This window comes from Cavia porcellus, unplaced genomic scaffold (genome assembly GCF_034190915.1).
Source record: "Cavia porcellus strain 051 isolate PalLab524CR breed Dunkin Hartley unplaced genomic scaffold, mCavPor4.1 scaffold_21, whole genome shotgun sequence".
NCBI classification, from domain to species: Eukaryota; Metazoa; Chordata; class Mammalia; order Rodentia; family Caviidae; genus Cavia; species Cavia porcellus.
Genome location: NW_026947504.1, coordinates 60,916,345 through 60,941,499, shown reverse-complemented (window position 1 = coordinate 60,941,499; position 25,155 = coordinate 60,916,345). Strand labels below are relative to the sequence as shown.

Genomic DNA, 25,155 nt, shown 5'->3' with positions numbered 1-25,155 from the left:
TAGCTATACTCTTTAAATGGGTTTCCCAATATAAACTTGGCTGTTCTCATCGTTGGGGGCTCTTGGGTCCTCGTTATCACTGGATGGCTGCAATTCTTATCAGGGGAGCTCTGGGCCTTGCTTTGATTGTTGCTTCCTGGATGCAGTACAGATCCCCCAGCCTGGTGGCACAAACCCTCATCCCACTGGTGCAGAGTTCCTAGCTTTCACCACAGACCTTTGGGCCTTCCCAGAGCAGATCCTTGATACAGACTTGCACGAGACAGTGTCACGGGTTCTAGGTCTCCAGCTGAGCTGGTGGAGGACATCACCATGGGCTCTAGGTCTTCAACTAGACTCAGAGGACATTACCATGGGATCCAGGCCCTCAGTTGGATTCTTTGGGTCTCTAGTGTGTGGACAAATCTCTTACACTCTTCATTTGACTTTCTGGGTGAATATTATAAAATAACCATATAAATTGTGTGTCCTGCATTAAATCTATTCCCTTGCAAACCCTAACTACAACAATGATATAAGGGCAGATCAACTACCCTCCTAGGTAGAATAAAGACAGTCTCATCTCTTTCAGGGCAGGGAAATTATTCTGTTTGATTCACTGTTGGATACATGCCATCATACATATGTACAAACCCCCAGAATGTACAGCGTGAATCACAATATAAAACTATGGATGCTGGATAATAAAGTGTCAGTGTAGGTACACAAATTCCAACAATTATATCACTCTGTATAGAGTATGGAGAAGGGAGAAGTATAAGGGAATTTTTGGTTTTTTTTGTTTTTTTTGTTTTTTTTTTTTGTCTTTTTCGTTTTTTTATCGGTACCAGGGATCGAACTCACGACTGCCTGCTTGCAAGGCAGGCGCTTATGCCTCTGAGCTAAATCCCCAGCCCCATAAGGGAATTTTTGTACCTGCCAAGTTTGCTGTGAATTTAAAACAGTTCTTTAAAAAGAAAAAAGTCTATTAAGAAACAAAAAGCTCTTTTTTTTTTAAGTAAACCACTACACTTTATTCAAATGTTAAGAAGACAAGCACACTTAGTTCACATTTGGTTCTCTGGCTGTTTTCTACAAACCAGGTGTCCCTTCCTGGTCCACAGACAACCAAGGACCCCATCTCCTCCTCTAGCAACACCCATGACTAGAAGGACACAGAAAACTGGACAGCTCATGATGTGAACGTCCAGGTTGCCTTGCCAAACCAGCCTCAGAATCGAGTCCACTGGCCTCTACTGAGCTGCAGGCTTTTCACACCAGAACCAGGCTATGAATAAAGTGACCCCAAATATCCATTCACAGGGAAATAGCCACTGCCACTGAACAGTTTCCATCCCAGCCTTTTGAACTCTCTGTAGTTTGGTTTTGTCAAAATGTTCCTATTTATCTGAAATAACTAAGAATCATATTACTGTATTTATGTTGTATATATTATGGTTTTATTAAGTAAATGAAACACGGTTTATGTCACATATTCCAGTAATGTATAAATAAAGGATTCAAAATATGAAGGCTTAAGAAAAATGTATTCTCTTTAATGTATACTACTACTAACACATGAATAAATATGGTGAACAGGTGTCTTTTTATATTACGGATCAGCAACATTTAGCATCAATGATCACATAAATCCACAAGCAAACAAAAGCAAAACTAATTTCTTCAAAAAGTTATAAATACTAGAAAACCTTTTTTCATATTTGAGCCCTATTCAAAGTCCAGGAGGTTGACAACCACACCCCCCAAAAATAACAGTTACAAGCCTCCCAGTTCCTGAAGTTATTTCTCCGAAAACAAGAGGAACAAGTCTCCCAGTTCCTCAAGTTGTCTCTTGGTTAGAAGTAACAACAACTACACTAACTCCTTCAGGAAATAGTAAAAGCAGGTTAAGATCCTGTTCTATAAGGCACTTATATATTTACAACACACTGTCTTAAAATATTACATTTTTGTCCCAAGTGAGCTTTGAATTTTGCATTCTGATACGGACCTTTACATACTCTGAAACTAATAAATACTGTCTCTGACACACTCTATACAGTCTTTAAAACAAACTTGCTTCTATGTTAGAAACTGTATATATGTCTAAAATGTTCTCTAAAATTAAAAGAGTGCTTAAAAAAATCCTTTCAACTTAAAGAACTCAGTGAAAGCGTCTCTACATAAAGTCTATCACAGCCATGGAATGTTCTGGTAAGAAAAATCTCTCTTCACACAAGATTCTGTGCCAGGAGAGAGGCCTGCAGGAACTCAAGGGTCCTCTACTGCCACCTAGTGCCAGCCAGGGAGATGAGGATGTTCGTCTTACATCTTAGGAAACTGATACCCCATGATCTGTCTTTGTCTGTCTGTCTGTGTGTCTGTCTGTCTGTCTCTCTCTCTCTCTCTCTCTCTCTCTCTCTCTCTCTCTCTCTCTCTCTGTGTGTGTGGTTGGGGATCAACCTCAGGACCTTGTGCATACAAGGCAAGAGTTCTACCACTGAGCCACATCCCCAGCCTGATCTTTCTTCTTTGTGATGTCTTAGCTCTTACTTTTGGAGATAAAATTCTACTTTATTAAATCTTCTATCAGAGGAAACATTAATAAAACAGTGCTGGGTGTGGTGGCTCACACCTGTAATCCCAGTCCTCAGGATGCTGAGCCAGGAAGATTGCCATGAGTTCAAGGCCAGCCTGAATTACAGAGCAAGACCCTGTCTCAAAAAAAAAAAAAAAAAAAAAAAAAAAAAGTAGCTGTAAAGAAAACTATTTGATCCACAAAGAAAAACTGCATCCTTCAACTCTCAAGGAGGAGGAAACCCCAGGGCCTAGATAAGACAGAGAGCAATCTACAGACACGTACTATATAACTGGCCTGCCCAAAATCCCCCGTTAGAATTTGGTTAGAATGTGGTTCTCAAAAGTAACTCTGGAAAGGTAAGTAAATATACTCACTTTTCTGGGATGACATCTAGAAACAGAAAATTCTTGGGGCTCTTAGAGACAGATTTTGCTTTGAAAAAGAATAAGATGGAAACAAAATGATTTACCACATCATTAGAAGACAATAAACAAGGAAAACAAACCTTTTATCAGGAACTATATAAACATGCACTAAAGGAAGGGTTGGGGATATAGCTCAGCTGTTTCTATTCCTAGCATTGAACAAAAAAACACACTTAGAATTTCAAGCAAAGCCAGGTGTGGTGTGGCAGCCTGTAATCCCATCCTCGGGAGGCTGAGGTAGGAGGACTGGCACCGGTGGAGGCCAGGCCAGGCTACACAGTGAATTAGTGACCACACTGTGAGACATGGTCCCAAAAACCAAAAAGAAATGAACATACAAACAAAAAAGCAAGCAAGAATTTTCTACCAAACTAGGGCAACCAAAACAGGAAGCATTAACAGATACAACATGAACTAAAATAAAAGCTAGAAATCTACAACACTTAACTCTTTAATTGACTAGCAACAGTTTGCTAAGGAAAATTTATTGAAACATTCACTTACATAAAACCTGATTGAAAAAACAAAACCAACAACAAAAACCTCACACAGGGTTCCTCCTTTTTTTTTTTTTTAAGGGAAACAGGATTCTTTCCTTAACAAGGCCTCAATTGCTGTGAGAAGCTCATGAAAATACAACCTGCTCCTGCTTATACAGAGTGTTTGTTTAAGGATTGTAACTGTAAAAATGATAGAAACACACCCTTCAAATCACAGAGCACCCTGCTTTTTGTTTTGTGATACTGGAGATTGAATTCTGGGTCTTCACACAGAGTTACATTCTCAGCCCTTTTTAAACTTTTTTATTTTGAAACAGGATCTTACTAAGTCAATAAATTACCTAAGTTGGACTTGAACTTGCAATCCTCCTGCCTCAGCCTCTCAGTGTGGGAATTATGGACATATACCACCACGCCCAACTCTGCCTTTTATTTGACTCTGCCCAACTTTTCCTTTATTTGATCTCTACATTAATAGATGTTACTACCCCACTTTACAGATTTAAAAATGACAAACTTTGTTAAACTCAGGATTGCTAACATTACCTAAAACAGAAGCCCAGTTGCTTGAAAACACCTCCCAACAACATATTGTAACCTTTGAAGTCAACATATCACACCAGCATTAACTTAGGTATTAAAACACTGTAACAGTTCCTCACAAAGGTCAAATCTTTAGAGGCTTAACATCACTTATTATAAGTGAAAGATCCTGACAAGAAAGGAAATCACAAAGCAGTGAAAGGATCTATTCCCCGCACTGTCTGTACCTGGACTTAAAAAAAGCCCAAGTTTCCATGAACAAAATGTCTTCAGCTGACAGGAAAGGAAAGCTCCCAGCTGTCAGCATCACCCTCCAGAAGGTTCCACTGCAGGGTTTCAGTGAACTTCAACTTTTTAGAGCTCTCTGATATTTGCAGCTGGGAGCTGGGAGGCATCAGGAGCTACTGTCCCTGAAGCACACAGGACACATTCCTGGTTTTCTTTAGCAAGAAACATGCATTTCATATATTATCTTGGATGTCAAAGGGCACTTCAAAGATAAGGACTAGTGTTGGGATGTTTAAAGTTTAAGCCATTAAATGCTGATGAAAGGCATCTGATGCCAACACACAGCAATCTGAATCAATCCCAGTCTTCATCTGTTGCTCCCATCCCAGAATCTGTGATGAACGGAGCAGTGAGAAGCACAGAGAAATGCCAGAAGCTCTACTGTGGCAGAAGTTAGCATTTTCAGAGGGGTGCCTCATGCAGCTTCACTCGTCACAAGTCCAATCTCTTCAGCTGTTCATATGTCACAAAAAACTGTAGTCATGGGTTAAGGCTGCCAAATAAAAATGATGTCTTTCCCCCCACCCCACACATAAAAACAGACCTAAAATTAGCACACCTGCTACCAAATGTGTACAGCCTTGTACTCATCAGCTTTCATGACTGCTGTGCTCAGACTCTAGAATAATAAACTTCTGTGTAAACTCTGGGAAGCTCCTCCAGGCTTCCCATTATGCAGCCTTCCTTGGGAAGAGGAGCAGATAAAGAGAAGTAAAATCAACATTTCTGCTTCTTAATTCCGCCTTCTCAAGTCTACCAAACCTATCTCCTACCTGGGAATAAATGAAAAAATGCAGATAAACTAAACAATTCTAGAGCCAATTCCTGTTTATCATCAGATGGTCTCTACAATAAGCATTCTTGGGACCCTGTTGCCAACCATATTCCTCTGCAAGGCAGCTACAGATAGAAAATCAATCTTTCTCTCTCTCTCTGAAATTGTAAATACCCTCAATTTCAAAAGCACAATCTAATAAAAAAATTTTAATACCTTTTAATACACTATTATTAGGATCCAGTGTCTAGAACAGACTGCATAAACAAAAACTAAACAGCTATTGGGGCTGGGGATTTAGCTCAGCAGCATAAACGCCTGCCTTGCAAGCAGGCAGTTGTGAGTTCAATCCCTTGTACCAAGAAAAGGAAAAAGACAAAAAAAAAAAAAAACTAAACAGTTATTTCTTAGAATAAGAGGAACTCAAAATGTTAAGAATAAAAGATAATAAGTAATACGTATAGCTTATAAAAACAATATTCTTTTTTTAGATCTACTGCAACAGAAAGGATACGATAATATTCCAAGGACCAAGCCTTAACCAATTTGGCCAAAATCCTTTATACAGAGCAAAAAAACCTTCATTCTTCCATGTCTGTTAAGAAGAAAAAAGAGAGTTAAATTCCAACCTTCTAAGATGTCAAACACATTAATAGTTGTCTCTGATCTATTTTTTTTTTTTTTTTTGAGAGTTAAATCCTGGGGCTGGGAGCATAGCAGGTACTAGGAGTGTTGCCTAGACCACATAGTGATTTCAAGGCCACCCTGAACTACACAGTAGGGCCCTGTCTCAAAAAATCCAGAAAAAAAAAAGGAGCGCAAGGGAGGGGGGGCCCTGAGGGGAAGGTCGAAACAAAGTGAAGCAAGCAAGCAACAGTGATAAAGATATCATTCAGAGCACCCCTCTTTCCTAAATTGTTGGGTGAATAAAAATGGTAATATCTGCACTTCAACCAATCAATAGTTGAAGTATAATGTGTTGACTTCATGCTACAGAATGGAAACCACAAAAATGGTCCCAGTCTTTTTTTTTGGTCTTTTTCCTTTATTATCAGTACCCGGGATTGAACTCACAACTACCTGCTTGCAAGGCAGGCGCTTATGCTGCTGAGCTAAATCCCCAGCCCCGATCCCAGTCTTTTTGCTTAAACTCTAGCTGTGGAAACAGTTGAAAACATTCATGTACTTGTGAATAGTTGGCCCAGTTGTATTGTTTGTTTGTTTTTCCAGTACCAGGAATTGAACTCACGATCTTGTGCTTGCCAGGCAGGCACTTAAAACACTACTGAGCTGAATTCTCATCCCCCGGGCCCAGTTACCTAAATGCTGAGAATTACAGTAAGACTGATGTATCCCATTTAGAGAGAATCTGAATGAGAGACATTCTCTCCAGTTTGACTCAAAAGGAAAAAAAGTATATTTTGGAAGGAGACAGTTCTATGATTATAGGAAACATTAATTTATTACCCTTCACAGCAGAGTGAGGTATACAAAAGTGAACTTTCATTTCTAAATATGCACCTAGATTTTACAATAAAAGTTAACCCTTGCCAAGCACAGTGGTGCATGTCTGCAATCCCAGTACTTGAGAGGCTGAGGCAGGAGGACTGCTGTGAATTCAAAGCTAGCAGGAACTACATAGTGACTTCAAGGCCACGTGGAATACATAGCAAGACCCTATCTCAAAAAGACAAAAAAAAAAGAGTTAACCCCAATCTGTACAATAGGCACTAATTATAATAAAAAATAAATAGAGTAGAAAAGAAATAATTTTTAAAAAGTTAACCCAGTGTGGCAAAAATGGATACATAAACTATTATGCCTCTCAGTTTTTGAAATTTTGTTTTTTGAGTCAGGTCTCACTATATAACCCAAGCTAGCCTCAAACTCACAATCCTCTTGCCTCAGCTGCTTGAGTCATCATAGTTTTAATTTAGTTATTTCATATATGTATTTCACAACCCTGCAGAGACAGACATTCATTCTCACCTGTAACAAGCAATCCAGGGTACCTGTGTAGCCAGGGCATCTGCCATCTCGAAGGACTCTCTGATTCATCATACGGGTTCTCACAACATCAACAGGGTTTGAGGCCAGGGCCCCTACTAGACCACAGGTGAAACTTGAGCTGTGTAAAAGACAGCATTAACAATAAAACACAGTGTTAATCACCACTCAGTCACAACTGCTACTATCAAAGACAGGAAACAATCTCCTCCCAAAACTGTTTAAGTAAGATGGAACAACATGAAATGTATCAAGAATAAGGTCCATACCTAGAGAGCCAGACAAGTTTCTTAAATAAATCATCAGCAATGATTTATACTGGCTTGTAAATTCCAGCTACAGGTAAGAATACAGTTTTTGAAGGTCAAAGGAAGGAATCCTACAAGGATAACCTATCCCACCTATTTTCATATATGTAGATAGCACAGTAATTCATATTGTTCCCAGAAGTTAAAGAAAAAGATGTCCTCATTATAATTGCCCATAAACATCTCAGATCCTACTAGACTTTGAATCTTACAAGTCTATCGCAGACATAGGTATTGTTAAATTGAATTATGTTTACCTAAAACTGTGCCCATACATAACCAACTGTAACCTAACTTAATGGATCAACAATCTAATATGAAAATATTCTCCCATAACAAGCAGCCAAGTATCAGCCAACATAGAGACAGAAAGCTGTCAAAACATGTCCAAATGAAGCAATGCAGAAATGCATCAATCAGGCTATTTCTGTACAGATACTCTCAATTTATGATAGGCTTATGTTCCAGTAAACACAGCCAAAGTCTAAAACATCATAAATTGAAAATGCATTTAATATACTTAATCATCATAATATCAAAGCTTAGTCAAGCGTACATTAAACTCAGATCACTTAAATTAACCTAACAGAAAGCCTATTTTTAATTAAAGGATCAAATACTTCATGTAAGGTGCTGACTACTGTACTGAAAGTGAAAAACAGGATGGCTATATGGGCATCTTTCCCACCACGGTAAAACTGAAACCTCCTAAGCTGAATATCTATCATACGTCACTTCCATGTGTCTGGCCATAAATATCACCTACACACATTGTGGGACTTCTGGTCACAAGTGCTACCTGATTCATTAACATATGCTGCTTACCTAATTCTGATACATTTTAACTGGCCCCAGGTTTTTCTTTAAACAGTACCAATTAACTCAGAGAAGATTTTTCTATGTACTAGATGTACAATGTACATTTCGGACTAGAAAGATCACTCTTCTTTATGGAGACTCCCCTGTACACCCTAGATGGTTAGCCACAATTGGAGCGTCCATCCACTAGACAATACAGTGCTCTCCTTATAGTGACAATCCAAAGTCTCCACACTTTGCCAAGTCCCTTGATCAGGGCCAATGGATTAAGGAATCTGTGATAGGTTCAGACATGTGATAATCCGAAACTATTAAAATAAAGTAAGTCTACAAGGACTGACATGGAGAGACATTTAAAATAAATTGTTGAATTTTTTTTTGAGATGGGATCTAGCCCTGCATTTAAGTATATTAAATGCATATAGCTCAGGCTGGCTCTGAACTCACTATGTAGCCCAGGCTGGCCTTGAACTCGTGCAATCGTGATTGTCCTGCTTCAGCCTCCCAATTGCTGGGATTATAGGAATGCACTACCATGCCCAACATATATTGTTGATATGTTGATATGTAGCGATTTAGGTTGCTAATAAGAGGGGTTAATAGCATAGCTCAGTTGAAGTGCTTGTCTTGTATACACTAAGCCCTAGAGTCAGTCTTTAGCCCTGAGAAAACAAAGGCACACAAAAAGCAAGTAAGAGCTATAAAGTATTATCTTATTTATGTAATAACGTAATGTGGTCTACTTTTGTAGACCTGCTGCACACACACAGATACATCCCAAATTCTTAACAACAGCGACCACGTGAAGGGGTAAGAGTTTTGTCCTGCTTCACTTGGGTTACAATTCTTCAACTATTAAAATATAATACCTTATAATTAATTTATCTAAAATTTCTTTAAAGTTTATATCAAATTTCCATCCTAAACTCATGCATACCTAAATACTAATTTTTTTAAAATCCATAAACATACAGGAAGTGGGTATACACGGTGTCTCCCATCAGGCCTGAGAGAATCAGGTGCTTCTTGGTGATGTCATAGACGGGCAGTTCCACACCAACAACAATTGCAGCTCTCTGAGCTGTAAGGGACACACCCTGCATAAAAATATGAATAAAGTGATTCAGATAGTCTTCTGTAGAATGCAAAGATTCTTCACAAACTACAGCAAAATTTCATACGCTCTTATAGTAGGCAGAAATGTGGAGGGCAAGAGTGGAAAGCCGTGCTCGCTTCGGAGGCACACATTCTAAAAGAATGCAAAAGCTCTGAAGTCTAATTCTGACTCTGGCACTAACTGTGTGATCTTGGGCCAGACCCTGGCCAGGATAAGTTGCTTCTTAGAGTCTTCTGTGTCAACTGAGGGCTCATATTGAGTGACATTTAGGGTCTGTTCCATGAACTGACAAGTCATTAAAATTCTAGGAAAGAGTGCTCTACATCAGTGCCTGCCTAATAACACAGACTTTACGTAAGAGCCATGAAACCGTACTGATCAACCATCCAATGGAAGAATAATCTGGAAACTTTCTCTGTAAGGGTTTAAACAACACAAATGAACAAATGAAAAAATCAAACAAAATTTTTAAAAGTATTCAACCTTCACAAAACTTTTCATACATGAATTATTCAAAAGGAATTTTAAAATCATGATTATTCCTTATATTCCTATTTTACAGATAGGGAAGAAGAAGAAGAAAGTTTCTCACTCCTTTACTCAATTATGTCACTTGCGTTAAAATAAAGTGTTGAAAATAGGACAAACTCATTTTAAAAGAAAAAAGGCAAGCCGGTCAATCAGCAGGATCTGCTCTTCAATCTTACCTTCCAGAGCCCTCTTGTTCCTTCCTGCCGGTAAATGTTAACGAAGTTGCCTATCATTCCTCCTTGAACAGTGCTATTTTGTGCTTGCATTCGTATCTAGAGATTATTTTAAAGATCAACATGAGAAGGAAGGAAACTAACACATATCCCACCACCATCACCATGAATTTTATCTGAAAACTATTCCATCTACTGCTTGCTAACCCTTAGAAAAAAATTGCAATATAAGTATTACAGGGATGTGACTTTAAAATGTCCTCAGTAAACTAAAGGTGTACGGACTGGTTCTTAGGAACTCTGGGATCTCTAAAAAGCACCTGACAGAATCCAGAGACTTCATACAGTATTTTATTAAGTCTCTAAAAATTAATTTTTGTTTTTCTCTTTTTAGATTCAAAATGTACAATAAATAACATGAAATGAAAGGGAAAGAAATTGGTTGCAAAAGAAAAAAAAAATTTTTTTTTGGCACTGGGAATCGAACTCACAATCTCACACTTGCCAGGCAGGTACTATGACACTGAGCTATGTCCCAGCCCCAAAACTTAATTTTTAAAAATTAAGTGAATCTGAGCAACTATTCTGAATGTAACACTATATAATGTAACAACCATGGTTAAGTTCCTATCATCTTGTTTTGAAATCCTGTATCACTGCTGTTTTGCTGTTGCTCTTGCTGATGTTGTTATTGTCATTTGGATTTTGGTTGTTGTTATTTTTTTGTTTGTTTGATTGCCCTTTGACTTTTCTGTACTTTTTTTGTCCTTTAAAATAAAATAACAAAATAAAAATTAAGAACATTACTTTGTTACTCTATTAGCACATACTACATAATTGAACAATATAATGGAGATTTCTCTGAGACACTTTTGCCTGCAAATAATACACTTTGATCGTATTTACCTTTCCCTACCTTCTCTTACCCACTCCCCTCATCCCTCTGGTATCCATTCCCTTTCTACTTTCATGTCATTCTTTTTAGCCCCCCCCCCTTCCCATTAATACTTTTAAATGTCTTCTGGGAAGGACAGACAACACCATACCTCCCTGTAGCCTACTAAATAGAAAAGAGAGAAAGGGATGCTAAATCTAAAAATCTAATATAATTAAAAGAGTCACCCAGAGTAGCTGGCTGCACTAAACATAGAAAACCTTAAGTGTTAAATTGTTCCAAGCCACTACTGCCAACCTGCTGAACCAAAAAGTATGCAGGCAAGCTGACCACATGACAGCTACATGATGCCATTACCCTCTGTTACGCCTGAACTTATCAGTGAACTTCTCAAAGGTCACGGGTCCACATGACCAAGATTCCAAATGTTTGATGTAGCTGTTTGCTATAAGAATGAAAAGGGATTTTTCACTTAAAAACATAATACCTTATATTTATCTTAGCACTAACTTCTAAAAGAAACTGTTACTGCCACACTTTAGGAAAAAAACCTAAAATACAGCAACTGCCTTCCCACAAGGCCTGAGATGTTAATAAGAGATCTAGGAAGTTCATAAGAGAGGGTATATTTCTCTTACTCCAACGAAAGGTAAACTTATAGCAAACCTGCCTTACACTTCTCTTCAGACACACGGTATCTTCTCTGTAGCACGTGTATAACTACAGGGTACCCAATGGGTTAAACACAGTTTTGATGTTTGTCAGAATCCCTGGCCAGACCCTGGCCAGGATAAGTTGCTTCTTAGAGTCTTCTGTGTCAACTGAGGGCTCGTATTGAGTGACATTTAGGGTCTGTTCCATGAACTGACAAGTCATTAAAATTCTAGGAAAGAGTGCTCTACATCAGTGCCTGCCTAATAACACAGACTTTACGTAAGAGCCATGAAACCGTATTGATCAACCATCCAATGGAAGAATAATCTGGAAACTTTCTCTGTAAGGGTTTAAACAACACAAATGAACAAATGAAAAAATCAAACAAAATTTTTAAAAGTATTCAACCTTCACAAAACTTTTCATACATGAATTATTCAAAAGGAATTTTAAAATCATGATTATTCCTTATATTCCTATTTTACAGATAGGGAAGAAGAAGAAGAAAGTTTCTCACTCCTTTACTCAATTATGTCACTTGCGTTAAAATAAAGTGTTGAAATAAAGCCTAGAAGGAAGGCTCCCTGAGGGCAGGGTTCTCTTCCTACTCATTTGGGATGTGATGTGCACAGTACAGGGAGAAGCACAGAACATGAGTTAAATAATGAAGATGGTAGAGGAAATACCTTGAGAGGCTTTAGAAAGTAATTCTTATAGAATTATTTGATTTAGTTTTCTCTTGCCTTATTCCAAAACAGATGTAAGGAGGCTATACCTCTAGTCTTCTTAGTAAAATCAAATAATGTGTTCTAATTATAATATATTATATATAATTATATATTATACAATGTGGTATTTCTAAGTAAATATTTCCATTTGTATTTCTTAAAATAAAATTAAGTATGTTCTAAAATAATTGTTAATAAACAACCTAGAGTTGTATAAAACTTGTAGCCCATCTACTCTTAATGACCAATTGAACAAGGGAGATTTTCTGTGAAAAAAATAAATGAAATGCACCAAAGCCTAAATTTTGCTCTGTTCAGTCATCAAAATCCTTTATATCCAAAATGACTTCTACCTTTGAGCTCATCTATATCAGTAGGAAACCCATTTAGTGAACATTTGAAAAACTCTACAGGACAAATTATGAACAGATCCACATATATATAGCAATGTTAGATTCATAGATTTTCTATCTGAATAGTACTCCCAGTAAGAAATGTAAAATGTGTCTCTAAGCTTACTTTCAAAACATCAGTTGGATTAGCAATGGCTGAAGATATGACTCCAGAGAGAATTCCACATATGACATTGATCAGTAGAGTTTCATCTGTAAATAGACATATTATTTTAATTTTAATACAGATAGAGTTCTTCCCGTAACTCAAAATATTAAATTAGTGGCTTGGGATTTAGCTCAGTGGCACAAGTGCCTGCCTGGCATGCATGAGGTAATGAGTTCCATCCACAGTACCAAAAAAAAAATTAAATTAGTGTTACTAATTTATGTTCTACTTAATGTATTCTTTTTTGTTTTTTAAGACAGGGTCTCACTATGTAGTTCAGAGTGGCCTCAAACTTACCATGTAGCCCAGGCTGGCCTTGAACTCATGGCAGTCCCCCCACTTCAGCCTCCTGAATGCTAGGATTACAGGTATGTACCACCAACTGGGCTTTAATTTATTCTGCATAAATCAAGCAATTTTTCCCAACAGGGTTGGTGGTACATGTCTCTAATCCTAACATTTGGGAGGCTGACACAAGAGGATTGCCATGAATTCAGGACAGCCTGGGTTACTTAATGAGACCTTAGAAAGAAAGAAAGAAAGAAAGAAAGAAAGAAAGAAAGAAAGAAAGAAAGGAAAGCGAGCAAACAAGTTTTAAAAGAATTCTGCTGGCTAAAGGGATTTTGCTTAGCAAAATTTCTTGGTATCTAGAAAATAAATATGAATCATCCTGCAACATAAGTAGTAAGCTACCAATTGAGTTTTGTGTGCAAATTCGGACTACAGTAATTAAGATGAGGTGTACCTGTTAGCAAAATTTAAAAGATCCAAATGCCTATGAGATAACATGGAGATTTATTTGCCATAGAAAGTTTTTAAAGCATATGCATTTAGTTTGAAATATGTTTGAAGCATCTTTCAAAGCAGTTGTTCATGTAACAATGACTGGTGCTCACCCCACTGGAGCAGGAAGATAGACAATTATATGGATTCAAACAAAGTCACAGAGCCAACTGGCCACAGAAGAGCTCTTAACACTAAGAAACAGGTGATAATTCACAAGACTTTAGTTTGGATTAAATGATAACAACATACCCTGTAGTCTGGGCATTTAGAGATAAGCACAATTAAAATGTTTGTAGAGATGGCACCTTGTAAATTGATAGTCCTCTTGATTCAGCTGATATTTACACAAAATTCATTTAGACTTTACACTCAGACTTCCCTCAAATGTAGTAAAGTCAAAATAAAGCCAAAGAAAATTTGCTCCAAAACACTTGAATTAAAAGACCAACAAGGAAAGGAAGCTGTATCCCTGTTGTCTAATGTGTTACATCTAATTACAATACATGAATATTTTCATTTGTATTTCCTAAAGTAATAATGATGAGTAAAAAGATGTGTTCAGAAATAATTAATAATGAAAAAAAAAGAAACAATTACTGATGATCACCCTACATTTGGGTGAAATTGTAGCCTATCTATTTTTAATGAACCCACATAACAAGGAACATTTTCTATGGCAAAATAAATGAAACGCATAGTCTAAATTTTTTTCTGCTCAATCACCAAAATCCCCAAATGGAAAAGAGACTCACCACTCACCTTCAGGGCGTTCAACAAACAATTTCTTCAAGCTTTGGTAAGTGCCAATCTTGATGGTGCCATAGGAAGCCTGGCGCAGCATCGCAGGGGCAATCCTGTTGAACCAAAATGCAGAGACAAAACAACCTAAAAGTAACTCGAAATCCAGAGACCAATCAAACTACACAAAAATCATTTTTTAAAATACAAAGTCCAGCAAAAATATAAGTGGGTTCAGTGAAATCTGATCTTTGCAGTCCTCCAAACCCCCAGGGAAAATATTTGTCACACACAATTACTAGTTCACTAAGTGGGAGGGTAGCCTCACATTTATGATCAGTGAAAATGGAACAGAATCCATCTGCCCATTCACATTTTCTGTAATTCTTATTTGTAATGAGTGCATGTTTGTAGTATGTAATGACAACATTCACCACAGGAAGATGGAACATGTACGTAACATCTTAATTCTTTTAAAGCCCACGTACATTAAAATGCAAGGGCTTTCCTGTCTCAGTGGCAGGAGAATTACAGGGGTGCTTATGGTGTGCCACAGCCACCCCTCACCTCCCTCTACAATTACAGTCTGGGCTCTCTCTACCCTCTCCCTCAACTCCCTCCTCAACAAGTGGCAATTCTGTTGCCAAATGAAAGGATGCTTTTCAGGTAGTAGTCCTAAAACCTCTATAGTGTTTGCTCCTGGCCACCACATACCCCTCTGTCAGCTCTCTCCTCCATGACAGGCAGTGGCACCATCTCCCACTTCTGTTCCCTAAGCATCTCCTAGCTGTGTCTTCTGGGGACCCCCAGAATTCCCCCCTACCTTCTCTCCTCACCCTACCTGAGCTCATCATATACAACCATGACATCAACCAGCATCTAACTCTGTTGACTCCTAAATCCATTTCCAACTTTGACCCAAAAGTTACCAATTTCCTATGCTGTCAATTTAGATGACCTACAAGTACTCCCAGGTCAAATGTTCCACACTTGAAGTAATTATCTTTCTCCTCCCTGAGAATCAACTATCACTTTCCATTTCCTAAAGCAGGGAATGGAACCTCCACCAGCTCCACACTGGTCAAAACCACAAGTCCACCAGCCCTGTTCCCCCTTCCTCATTATGCCTCATTTTTGAGGCCCGCATAACAGATTTCATAATTCTGTTGACCTACAAGCTAGTTTTCTAATCCACCTTCTTCCTCCCCTTCCCTCAAAATAATACCTCAGCTTAGATTCTGATCTTTTCTGCTTTCAACAGGACAGCTCTGCTTCTAGAGCTACCTATCAACTAACTCTTCTTCTCCATGGCACCAGGCAACTTTTAAATGGAAATCTGATCCTTTCAGTCCTCCTATTTAAAACCCCCAAGGAATGCATTTATCACACACAGAAAACATATACTAATAAAACAAGGGGAAAAGGAAAAAACCTTTAGTAGCTTCCATCTGTAACAGGCATAGCAAACTCAAATGCTTACAGATACAGGCAGATGTGAGTGAGGGAAGCAGGCTCAGTTCAACTGCACACAAATGTTCTGTGTCAGAGGTTTTATAAGCCAGAAAAAGCATACTTTGACTAACGTAAGTGAGTGAATATGGGTACAATGTTGATTTTTCTTGAAAACCTGGAATTCCAAAATTTTATGTGCAATTTCGCATTTTTAAAATATTGGCTCAGTCAACCATGAGGCATGAATATGGAATTTAGCTAGTTAAATGAGGCAGGAAGATTGCCTGAGTCCAGAAGCTCAAGGCCAGCCTAGGTAACAGAGAGATCCTGTTTTAATCAATCAATCAAATACTGGCTCAATTGAAAAACAACTCTTGGGAATCCCAACACTTGGGAGGCTAAAGCAGGAGGATCACCATAAGTTTGAGGCCATCCTGGACTGTATGTAAATTCAAGACCATCTTGGACTACATACTGAGACCTTGTTTTTAAAAAATAAAAATAAAAAGGGCAGGGGGTTTAGCTCAGTGGCGCAAGTGCCTGCTTGGCAAATGTGAGATCGTGAGTTTGATCCCCGGCACCAAAAAATAAAAAAGTTGGGGCTGGGGATTTAGCTCCGCAGCATAAGCACCTGCCTTGCAAGCGTGTGGTCATGAGTTTGATCCCTGGTACCGGTAAAAATACAAAAAATAAAAATAAAAATAGACATAAAAAAATAAAAAAGTTAAAATATTGTTTAAAAAAAAATTTAAAGAAAACAAAAACCTTTGAGATCGGTGACTCCATTGGCTTTGGCACCGCAAGTTTGCAACCTGTGTTTGGCACAGCGGGAGGTTGTCCGTGTCTTATTACCACCCAATACCCCTTATTACCACTCCAGCTCAGTCTCTTGCTACTCACCACCTCCTAACTGTCCCTGTGCTGAATCACTTGCAGTTCCTAGAGTCTGCCATACTCTCCTGTACATACTCCTGGCTTGTATCAGTGCCATTCCCCTCTAATTTCACCCGGTTAACTGTTCTTGATTCTTCAAGGTCTGATCCAGTGTCTATCAGTCCAAACTTTCCTGAAAACAACCAGTTCTCTTTCCCCTACAGTATGTGATGCTGCTGATCCCTCCTCACCCTTCCCGGTCCCCTAAGAGGCTATGTCACACACTACGTTAGTCAGGCGCCTTGACAGTTTCTTCCAGGGAATTCAGCCAGTAGGACAAGAGAGGGAGAAGACAAGGGACTTCTTCCTCCTCTCTGAGCATCCCTTGAGGATACTGTTCTTCACTTAGAGGCTCCGGCTCTCTTGGGGTCTGGTGACACAATCCTGCCCCTGCTTCCGGTCCTCCATGGTTGCTAATAATTTTTCATCTCACTAGTTTGTAAGTACCTCAATACGTACCCTCCGTTTTCCCCCTTGACCTTTAACTTCCCTTGACTCTCCATTTACTCCTTCTAGTGAAGTCTGTTTTACTCACCCTCCTACCCATAGCTACAGAACACTTTTTGTTAAACACTGTCCACTAAATGCTGAGTTCAGACAACTCTTATCCATGCTACATCGTTTCCTTTACAGCAAAACTTCCATAATTCAGAATAGCTAAGGTGAACAGTTATACTTTCAAAGAGAGAGAAATTGAAAAACAGGATTTTAAAACAATTTTTGTGTTATTGCTTGTATTTATATAAATAAAAGCAGTATCACTAAAACAATATGCTACATAAAATACATATTTAGAAAAGACAGTTGAAATTAAAATCTGCTGGGCTGGAGATTTAGCTCAGCGGCTCAAGCACTAGTCTGCTAAGTATGAGGTCCTGAGTTCAATACCTGATACAAAGAAAAAAAGCACCTATTATGCTAATTGCTCCTTTCAGATGAAAATCAAATGTTTACCTTTTGCTATGAAGGATTAGGGTTCAGTCTACTCTTTTGAAAGAGCCAGCAGTGAAATACAATTACACAAAGGTTACTCACCCTGAGTACAGCGCCTTCAGCCCTTCTTCTCGGCCTATCCGCACGAAAGCGTGCCACATTCCTCGGTACCTGATCTCTCTAAAGTTTGCATCATTCCTCTGGCCTTGTATCTGGAGCCGTGTCTTGGTTAAATCAATTGGAAATGTGCCTTAAAAATTTTTTAAGAAAGTTCACTTAGTACAAAGAAATTCAGTAAGTATACAGAATGATACATTACTAAGGAAGCATTCAAACTACAATGTAAAATAAGAAACAAGAAATGGCATGAAGTGTGAGTGTATTTTCTATTAAAAAAGGAGGAAAAGAGTAACAAAAGCAAAAAATGTATAAATGTATTTTTCTTTCTTCACATTTTATATATACATCATTTTATTCTATAAAAGGTATTAGAAGGCTACATTGCTGTAGAAAATAAATAAATTTACACAAATAGGAAATCCATTTAAAAACGAGTTACTACTCTATATGTACATGAAGACTAAAATTTAATGCAACTGAAGAGAGGTAAGTTCATTTTCTAAAGGAACTTCTCACTTAGGAAAGAGTGTTTTATATTTAAAATTAAGTCTGATAATGCAGGTAAAGATGTTCAATATAGTGCTTCACCCAAACATAAACATGCATTGAATTACATACATAGCTATAGATCCAGATATAAATATCCAAATGTATAAACCCATCCTCAAACAGTGACTTTGATTCTTGAATCAAGGTTAATGAGAGAATCATTCACTGAAATGTATCAGTTCACTTCCTGAAAGCCCAGCAGCATACAGACCCACGCCAGGAGGTGAATAATTAACAGGCCATGAAGGCAACTGAGCAAATGAAGCATCGGCCCAGCACCGGTGCTCAGAAGATGCTCAGTCAATGAATGCTGAACGACTGAAGTGAGAACAAACAGGGCCAAAATAGCAAAAGAATATGGACAATATATAAAATAACCTTTATTTAGTCAGGAGACTCAACTTTCGCCCCCCCCCCTTATACTTTGAACTGCTAGTAAGCGGCCAAAATGACTATTCTGTCTTAAAAACATACCAAAAGAAGGCCTTTCTGAATTCTGAGACGGTTTTACAACAATTTACACTTGAACAACATTCATATCAAATATCAAATGGAACCTTAATAAGTATCAAACTCCATCAAACTTCAGTCCCCTGGGCTGCTTACCACATTCGGCTGTGATGGAGGCCAGCCCTCCGTACACAAAGGGTTTCCAGTTGAGGGCTGACATTCTGCACTTCTCCTTATAATCATACAAGCATCATCTCCAACAGGGTTGCCTCCTGGACACAAGAAGATGATTATCCAAAGTTACAATCTGGCCCAAAGGATGTTTCTTGCCTAAACTCCCTGGTTGTTAGACAGTGCCATCAGGGGCCGTCCCTGAAGCCCTCTGCAACAACCCTCAACATTAAGCCCCCTTAATTTTCACTGAGGTCTCAAAAAGCCTCACACTGGGCTGACACTGTTCTGCATTCAGTGTAGCATGGTGGTGGATGTTTTCTAGACAAGTCCTTTTTATTAATCTTTCTTCTTCCTGATGTAAATATTTGCTATTAACCTGCCACTGTTTTAGTGAGTCCCTAAGGAGAGGCATCAGGTACACTGGAGCAGCAAAATGTACAAACAGGAAACACAAACTCATACAGTTTTGTATATACAAAGTTGACAATACTGTCAGTTTAAAATAAAATTTCTAATTCATTATAGTAATTTTCGGCAAAATAATATGCCCATTATTTTTGTTTTACATGTGTTTAAGAATTTCCAGAAGCCTATCACACATCACTACTGCTCAGAATGCCTGTTCTTAACAGGCCCAGCGAGTTTACTTAAGCTAAGAGGAAATATAAGGAGCCCACAGCACACGCTATGTAATCCTAACAACGGTTAGTCCTTATTTGCAGATCTTAACTGTCGTGGATTGACAACTGGCGGTCAACTGTAGCAACCAGCTGAAAAAGAGTCAGTGTAGCCTGAGTGTGGATGGCACACCTGAGGATTGTTGCCAACATGAAAAAGAGACCTGGAAGTAGCAGTGTTGTTGATTCTCCATGTGCTGTTAGTTCTCCTGTGGCCCTTGGTTTTCCTGAAGGAGCTTGTCAAGCTTCTGTCCTGATTTTAACTCAGCTGTTCTCATCAGAGGAGATCAAGACCTTGTTGTTGCTGGGAATGGCTGTGGTTCACTTTGGGGAAGCTCTGGTCCTTACTTGGAGCATCTCTTCCTAGCTCAAGAGCAGAAGACGGTGTGCTGTTCAGTCTCCTGGAGAAGCTTGTCACACTGGTTTCCTTATCATCTGAGGAGCTCGGGACCTCACTGTCACTGAGCATGGCTGTGGAGCCCTCAGGGGACCCAGGTCTTTACTTTGAGCATTGCTTCTTGGCTCCAGTGCAGAAACCCTTAGCCTACTGGCTCAGATCCTTCAGCCAGCTGCCACGCTTCCACTGCTGACCTTTGGACCTTCCCAGTGCAGATCCGTGAAACAGACTTGCATGACACATCCTCATAGGCTCTAGGCCTCCATAAGAGGCATTGTTATGGGCTTTCACTCTTCAGCTGGACTCATGCAGGACGTCGCCATGGGATCCAGGCCCTCAGCTCAATTTCTTTGGGTCTTAGTGTGTGGACAGATTTCCAGCACTCTTTCTTTTGTACCTGACTCATTGGGTGACCATTATAAAATAACTACTATAAAGTATGTGTCCTGTATTGTCCTGTTCTCCTTATAAACCATAACTACATTAACCAAATTCAGAGTAGTTCCAAGTGATTGAGGTAGAGCACAGAACCTGAATATCATCATGTTTTATAGATTTCAGTACCAAAAAGCAAGCCTTATCACCTAATTCAATTTACTATCCATGAAAATATACATAACTCCTCTTACTATCTTTGAAAACATTTAACACCTATGCTTAATTCAGTGTTACTAAATTCATAACTAATATAATAACACCATAAATTATAGGCTGAAGGAATATAATAATAGTAAATTTAGATCTGGCACAGTAGTAGTAGATACCTGTAATCCCAGCACTCGGAGGCTGAAGCAGGACTGCTGTGAGTTTGAGGCCAGCCTGGGCCACACAGTGAACTCAAGGTCAGCCTAGACTACAAGTGAGACCCTATCTCAATTTTTAAAAAAATGTAGGGAGCAGTTTCTGTAATGTATTGGTTAGCATGTTCACATCACATATTAATAGTAAGTCTAATAATTTATCTGCTATCCACTAGCAACTTCCCCAACCCCTTTTTGGGTTTTTCTGATTGCCAAGTTAAATAACAAAACAATGATTACCTAGCAGTGGTACATGGATACTAAAGTGTCTCATGTAAGTGATTCAGTGGCTGCTCCAGAAACACTTGGGATAGGAAGTCAAATACCACCATTCTCGAAAACAGACTACAAAATCCATCAAAACAAGGTACCCTGTCTCAGGTCACACAGCTGATGGGGACAGAGCTATGCTGACAACCCAGTGTTCTGACTCCAAGTGCAATGTTCTTCCTGCTACAACCTAAGGCTGGACATTATCATAAAACACCAAGACCATTTGAAAAATAAAGAACCCATAAGAAGGTTGTGGTGATTAAAGATATCCTATTAATTTTAAAAAGGAAGACATACAAAGCAGAACCAAAAAAGTATAGGATGCATCTTATAAACAATAAAAAATGTGCTTAAGAGAAAAATCATGGGCTGAGGGTTTAGCTCAGTGGTGTAAGTGCCTGCTTGGCAAACACAAGGTCCTGAGTTCAATCCCTGGTACCAAAAAAAGAGAGAGAAAAATCATAAAATATTAGAAGGTAGTCATCCTAAAGAGCAATAATATATTTTCCCAACAAATAGTATATAAAACGTGTTCTTGCAATCTTTTATCCCAAGTTTTTTATTGAAGTGGAATTTATAACATAAACCCACTGTGAACTCCTGAGTGGCACTTAGTACCTCCACTGTGTTGTGTAACCACCAAGCGAGTCCCAAAACCTTCTCATCGTCACAAGAGGAACAGCGAGCAGTTGCTGCCACTTCCCCTCCCCTCACCTCCTGTAAGATTCTTATTTTGGGTGGTGTGACACTACCCATTCTCAAGCACCTGTGTGGAACATGAGATTCCTCAGGCGTTCTTAACCTGGCAACAGAGCTTCTTGAAAGTAGACACCAGGACCCCAGTGGCACAGTGAGGATTGTAGCAATGTAGCTCAACCATCCATGCCATTACTGAAAATTGCCAGATTACAAAAATGATAACCAAGTTGTCACTATGACCATTTAAATTACTCTTTTAAGTAGCTACTATTCAGGCTGGGGATTTAGTTTGGTGGTTCAAGCACTTGCTTGGTAAGCGCAAGGTCCTGAGTTCCATCCCCAGTGCCAAAGAAAAGAAAGGAAAAAAATGACATTACAGTTAATCTTTCTATTTACTTTTAGAAGTGACTTTTTTTAAACAATGAAATATAAGTATCATGTGGACATACACACACACAATATCCACACAAGATAGCCTCCAAAATGTCAGCAAAAGTTTACAGGAAATAAGACTATAACTGATGCCTTTACCTCTGTCAGGATTGGTATTAAATTTTTATTTAGATTAAAATTCAAAGGCTGTGGATTAATCATACAAATTCTCAACTGTAACAACTGCCTCCTCCTCCTTTTGAATCACACAGGGTGGATTCCATATTCATTAGCTTTCAGATGTACTGTCAAAATAAAACTTCCCTTTCACAAATGACCATTCACTCCTGCAGCAGCCTTTCTGGCCACACTATTAAAAACACTTTCTATTCAATTACAGTTGAATAGAAAAGATGTCTATAAGAAAGTTAAAAATAACTTTTTGACTCTTCTGTTTTCCTTTTCAAATACTAACATAAGATCCCTGAGCAGTTATGATCACTGGGCCTTCCCAAGTTAATGTTTGCAGAGTAAAATAATTATTTGGCTTACACAAGAATCAGGAAGCCTCAGGAGGTGGACGAACATCCAATCAAGAGGAAGCTCTAGTTAAGGTTATGTGAGCCTGTGTCCACTAAACTGTACCAGTCCCAGCAAGGGCTTAAGTTATCTTAGGCTGTAATCTCTGTTTAGTAAACTAATCTATTTTTTAGCTTTTAGCTGTGTTTGAGGAGCTCTTATTAACTTCCAAGCAGCTTTTTGGAAAAAAACCTCAACTGTACTAAAATGTTGAGATTTATGGGCCAGGCCGGTCAGATTGATGGGTCCTTAGCTGTCTGGGCAGCATCTCAGCAACCGATCTGAGGAATAGAGTACAGCTTTACAGATCCAGCAACAGGCAGTAACTGGATTACGTTCCACTATACCTACCCTACTCTTTGGCCATACTCTTAAGTCAGACTAAAATCAGTGACCACTTCTCTTTGCTGCACTATGAACACAATACTAACAACAGCTGTCACTATTAAACACCTGATGACAGGCGTTGCTATACATTTTCCAGCAGGCTTTGATGTAATCTTTACAATTTGATGAAATATGTTTCATCCAGATTTCACAAATGACGTAACACAACCTCGAAGAAGTGACAGCTATGTTTCTCTGACAGATTGCATGATCTTTTCTTTGTAGCCAAACAATATCTTTAAAGTTGTTTTTTAAAAAAAAAAAATACATATTGGGATCTGAAATTATAGCTTAGTTGTATAGTGCTTGCCTAGCATGTGCAAGGCTCCCAGAATCAGTCTCTGGTACTGTACCACACACACACACACACACACACACACACACAGACAGGAGACCCACATATCCAGAATAAAAGGAAAATTTTTCTGCAATAAATACAAAACTACTTTTGTATCAGAAAAGTGTTTTCTGAACGTAGTCTATATAAATTAAGGATTCCAAAACTTCTCCCTATATTTAAGATATATGTTGTTAGCCATCTTTTCTATTATATCCGCTTATCTATTTACCTAACATTTATTTTCACCTGACTTTATTTGTTGAACTGTAAAGACAGCTAATTAAATACAGCACTTGCTGCTAGTACTTGTGAAAGCTTTCCAAGTTTCTGTTACATAATTCCTGATAAATTCTTTCAATTTTACTTGGTGCTCCCTTTTCAGTCTGCAGTCTTAAATCAATCCCTAACCTTATGTGCTCTCATAAATCTTTGTACCCTGCTGGACTGCCCTTTGATGAGCTCTATTTCCTATAAGAGTGCAGGAAGAAAAATAAGCTCAACACAAACTTATGAAACATGGGCTTTAGAAAGAATCTTAGGAATCCTATCTCATTGCACAGGTTGACAGCTGCAAAACCAAATCCCAAATTTATGCCTTTCAACATTCTCATACACAAGTAGGACAAACATACTCTGCAGGGCATTTTCAACACTGGTTCTCTATTCATGCACAGAAGTAATACTTCCGATCATTGTGGCTGCTTTTTATATGAAATTACACTTAGTGAGAAAATCCGGATCTACGTTGACTCTAAAAGCCAATTCATTTGATCGGTCCTGGCAAACATGAGCCAACCTGGCTTGTTCCCAGAATAAGTCAAAGGCTAGCGTGCGCTTTCCCGGCGTGCGCGGCTGGCGGATGCTGAGGCTGCTCAGCCCTCTGTGGCAGGAAAAGACGCACCCGCAGCAAGAACCAACTGCGGCAGCAGGGTGCGGACGCTGAGATCCCAAGAAAAGCTTCACGCGTGCACCCCAACCGCACTGGAACAGGAGTCAGAACTACCGCGCCTCGGAGAGCGCCTGCCGGACCCCGGAGCAGCAGCCGAGTCGGGGGCCCCGTGCCTGAACCTCGGGTCCCACGAACCGGGCCCTGAAGGCGAAGTCGGGAGCACCGTCGGCCCGAGCACACTGGGCCCTGTCGGCTTTCCGGGGATCGCAGCTCCCATCAAGGGTTCGGAGTCATTGCAAGAAAGCGGGGCCCCGGAAAGAGGCGCGGGTCAGACACTCACCTGCAGCGGTAGCTCCCCACCTTCGTCCACCCAGGACCACCGGGGTCCGGCAAAAAGAAGGCCGCGCTACCGCTGGGGCCGCCCAGGAGCCAGCTCTCAGCCCCGCCCCGCCGCTGGAGGGTCCGCCCACGACGCCGGTTCCTATTGGTCTCTTTTTTACAGTCCCGCCCAGACCACGCCCACAGCCGCCGGTGAGTGGGTTTCGGCGAGGCGGAGCCCCGGCCAGGATACCGAGAGGAATCTCCCGCTCGGGCTCCGAGAAGGAAGCTCAGTCCACGCGGTGACAGTCCGCGGCGAAAGAAGCTTGAGGAAGCTCCGAGCTGTGGAAAAAGATCCTTCTGGGAGTGGCGATCTGTGCCCCGTGAAATCTTGACTGTCGGAAG

General features: G+C 39.4%; 1 protein-coding gene across 2 annotated transcripts; it reads right to left on the bottom strand.

The window, feature by feature from the left end:
- Positions 1-1,416: 1,416 nt before the first annotated feature.
- On the bottom strand, positions 1,417-24,905 carry Slc25a30 (solute carrier family 25 member 30). Of its 2 annotated transcripts, XM_003477474.5 has the most exons (10): positions 24,773-24,905; positions 19,002-19,117; positions 17,829-17,976; positions 14,430-14,524; positions 12,843-12,928; positions 10,050-10,145; positions 9,198-9,322; positions 7,081-7,219; positions 5,606-5,686; positions 1,417-4,790 (listed from the first exon to the last, which is right to left on the bottom strand). In XM_003477474.5, exons 2-10 carry the CDS (start codon positions 19,063-19,065, stop codon positions 4,749-4,751), a joined length of 876 nt encoding a protein of 291 aa, XP_003477522.2. In that variant the 5' UTR covers positions 19,066-19,117; positions 24,773-24,905; the 3' UTR covers positions 1,417-4,748. The 2 variants fall into 2 exon arrangements, with proteins under 2 accessions (XP_003477522.2, XP_063088828.1); XM_063232758.1 differs by lacking the exon at positions 10,050-10,145.
- Between the last annotated feature and the right edge of the window lie 250 nt (positions 24,906-25,155).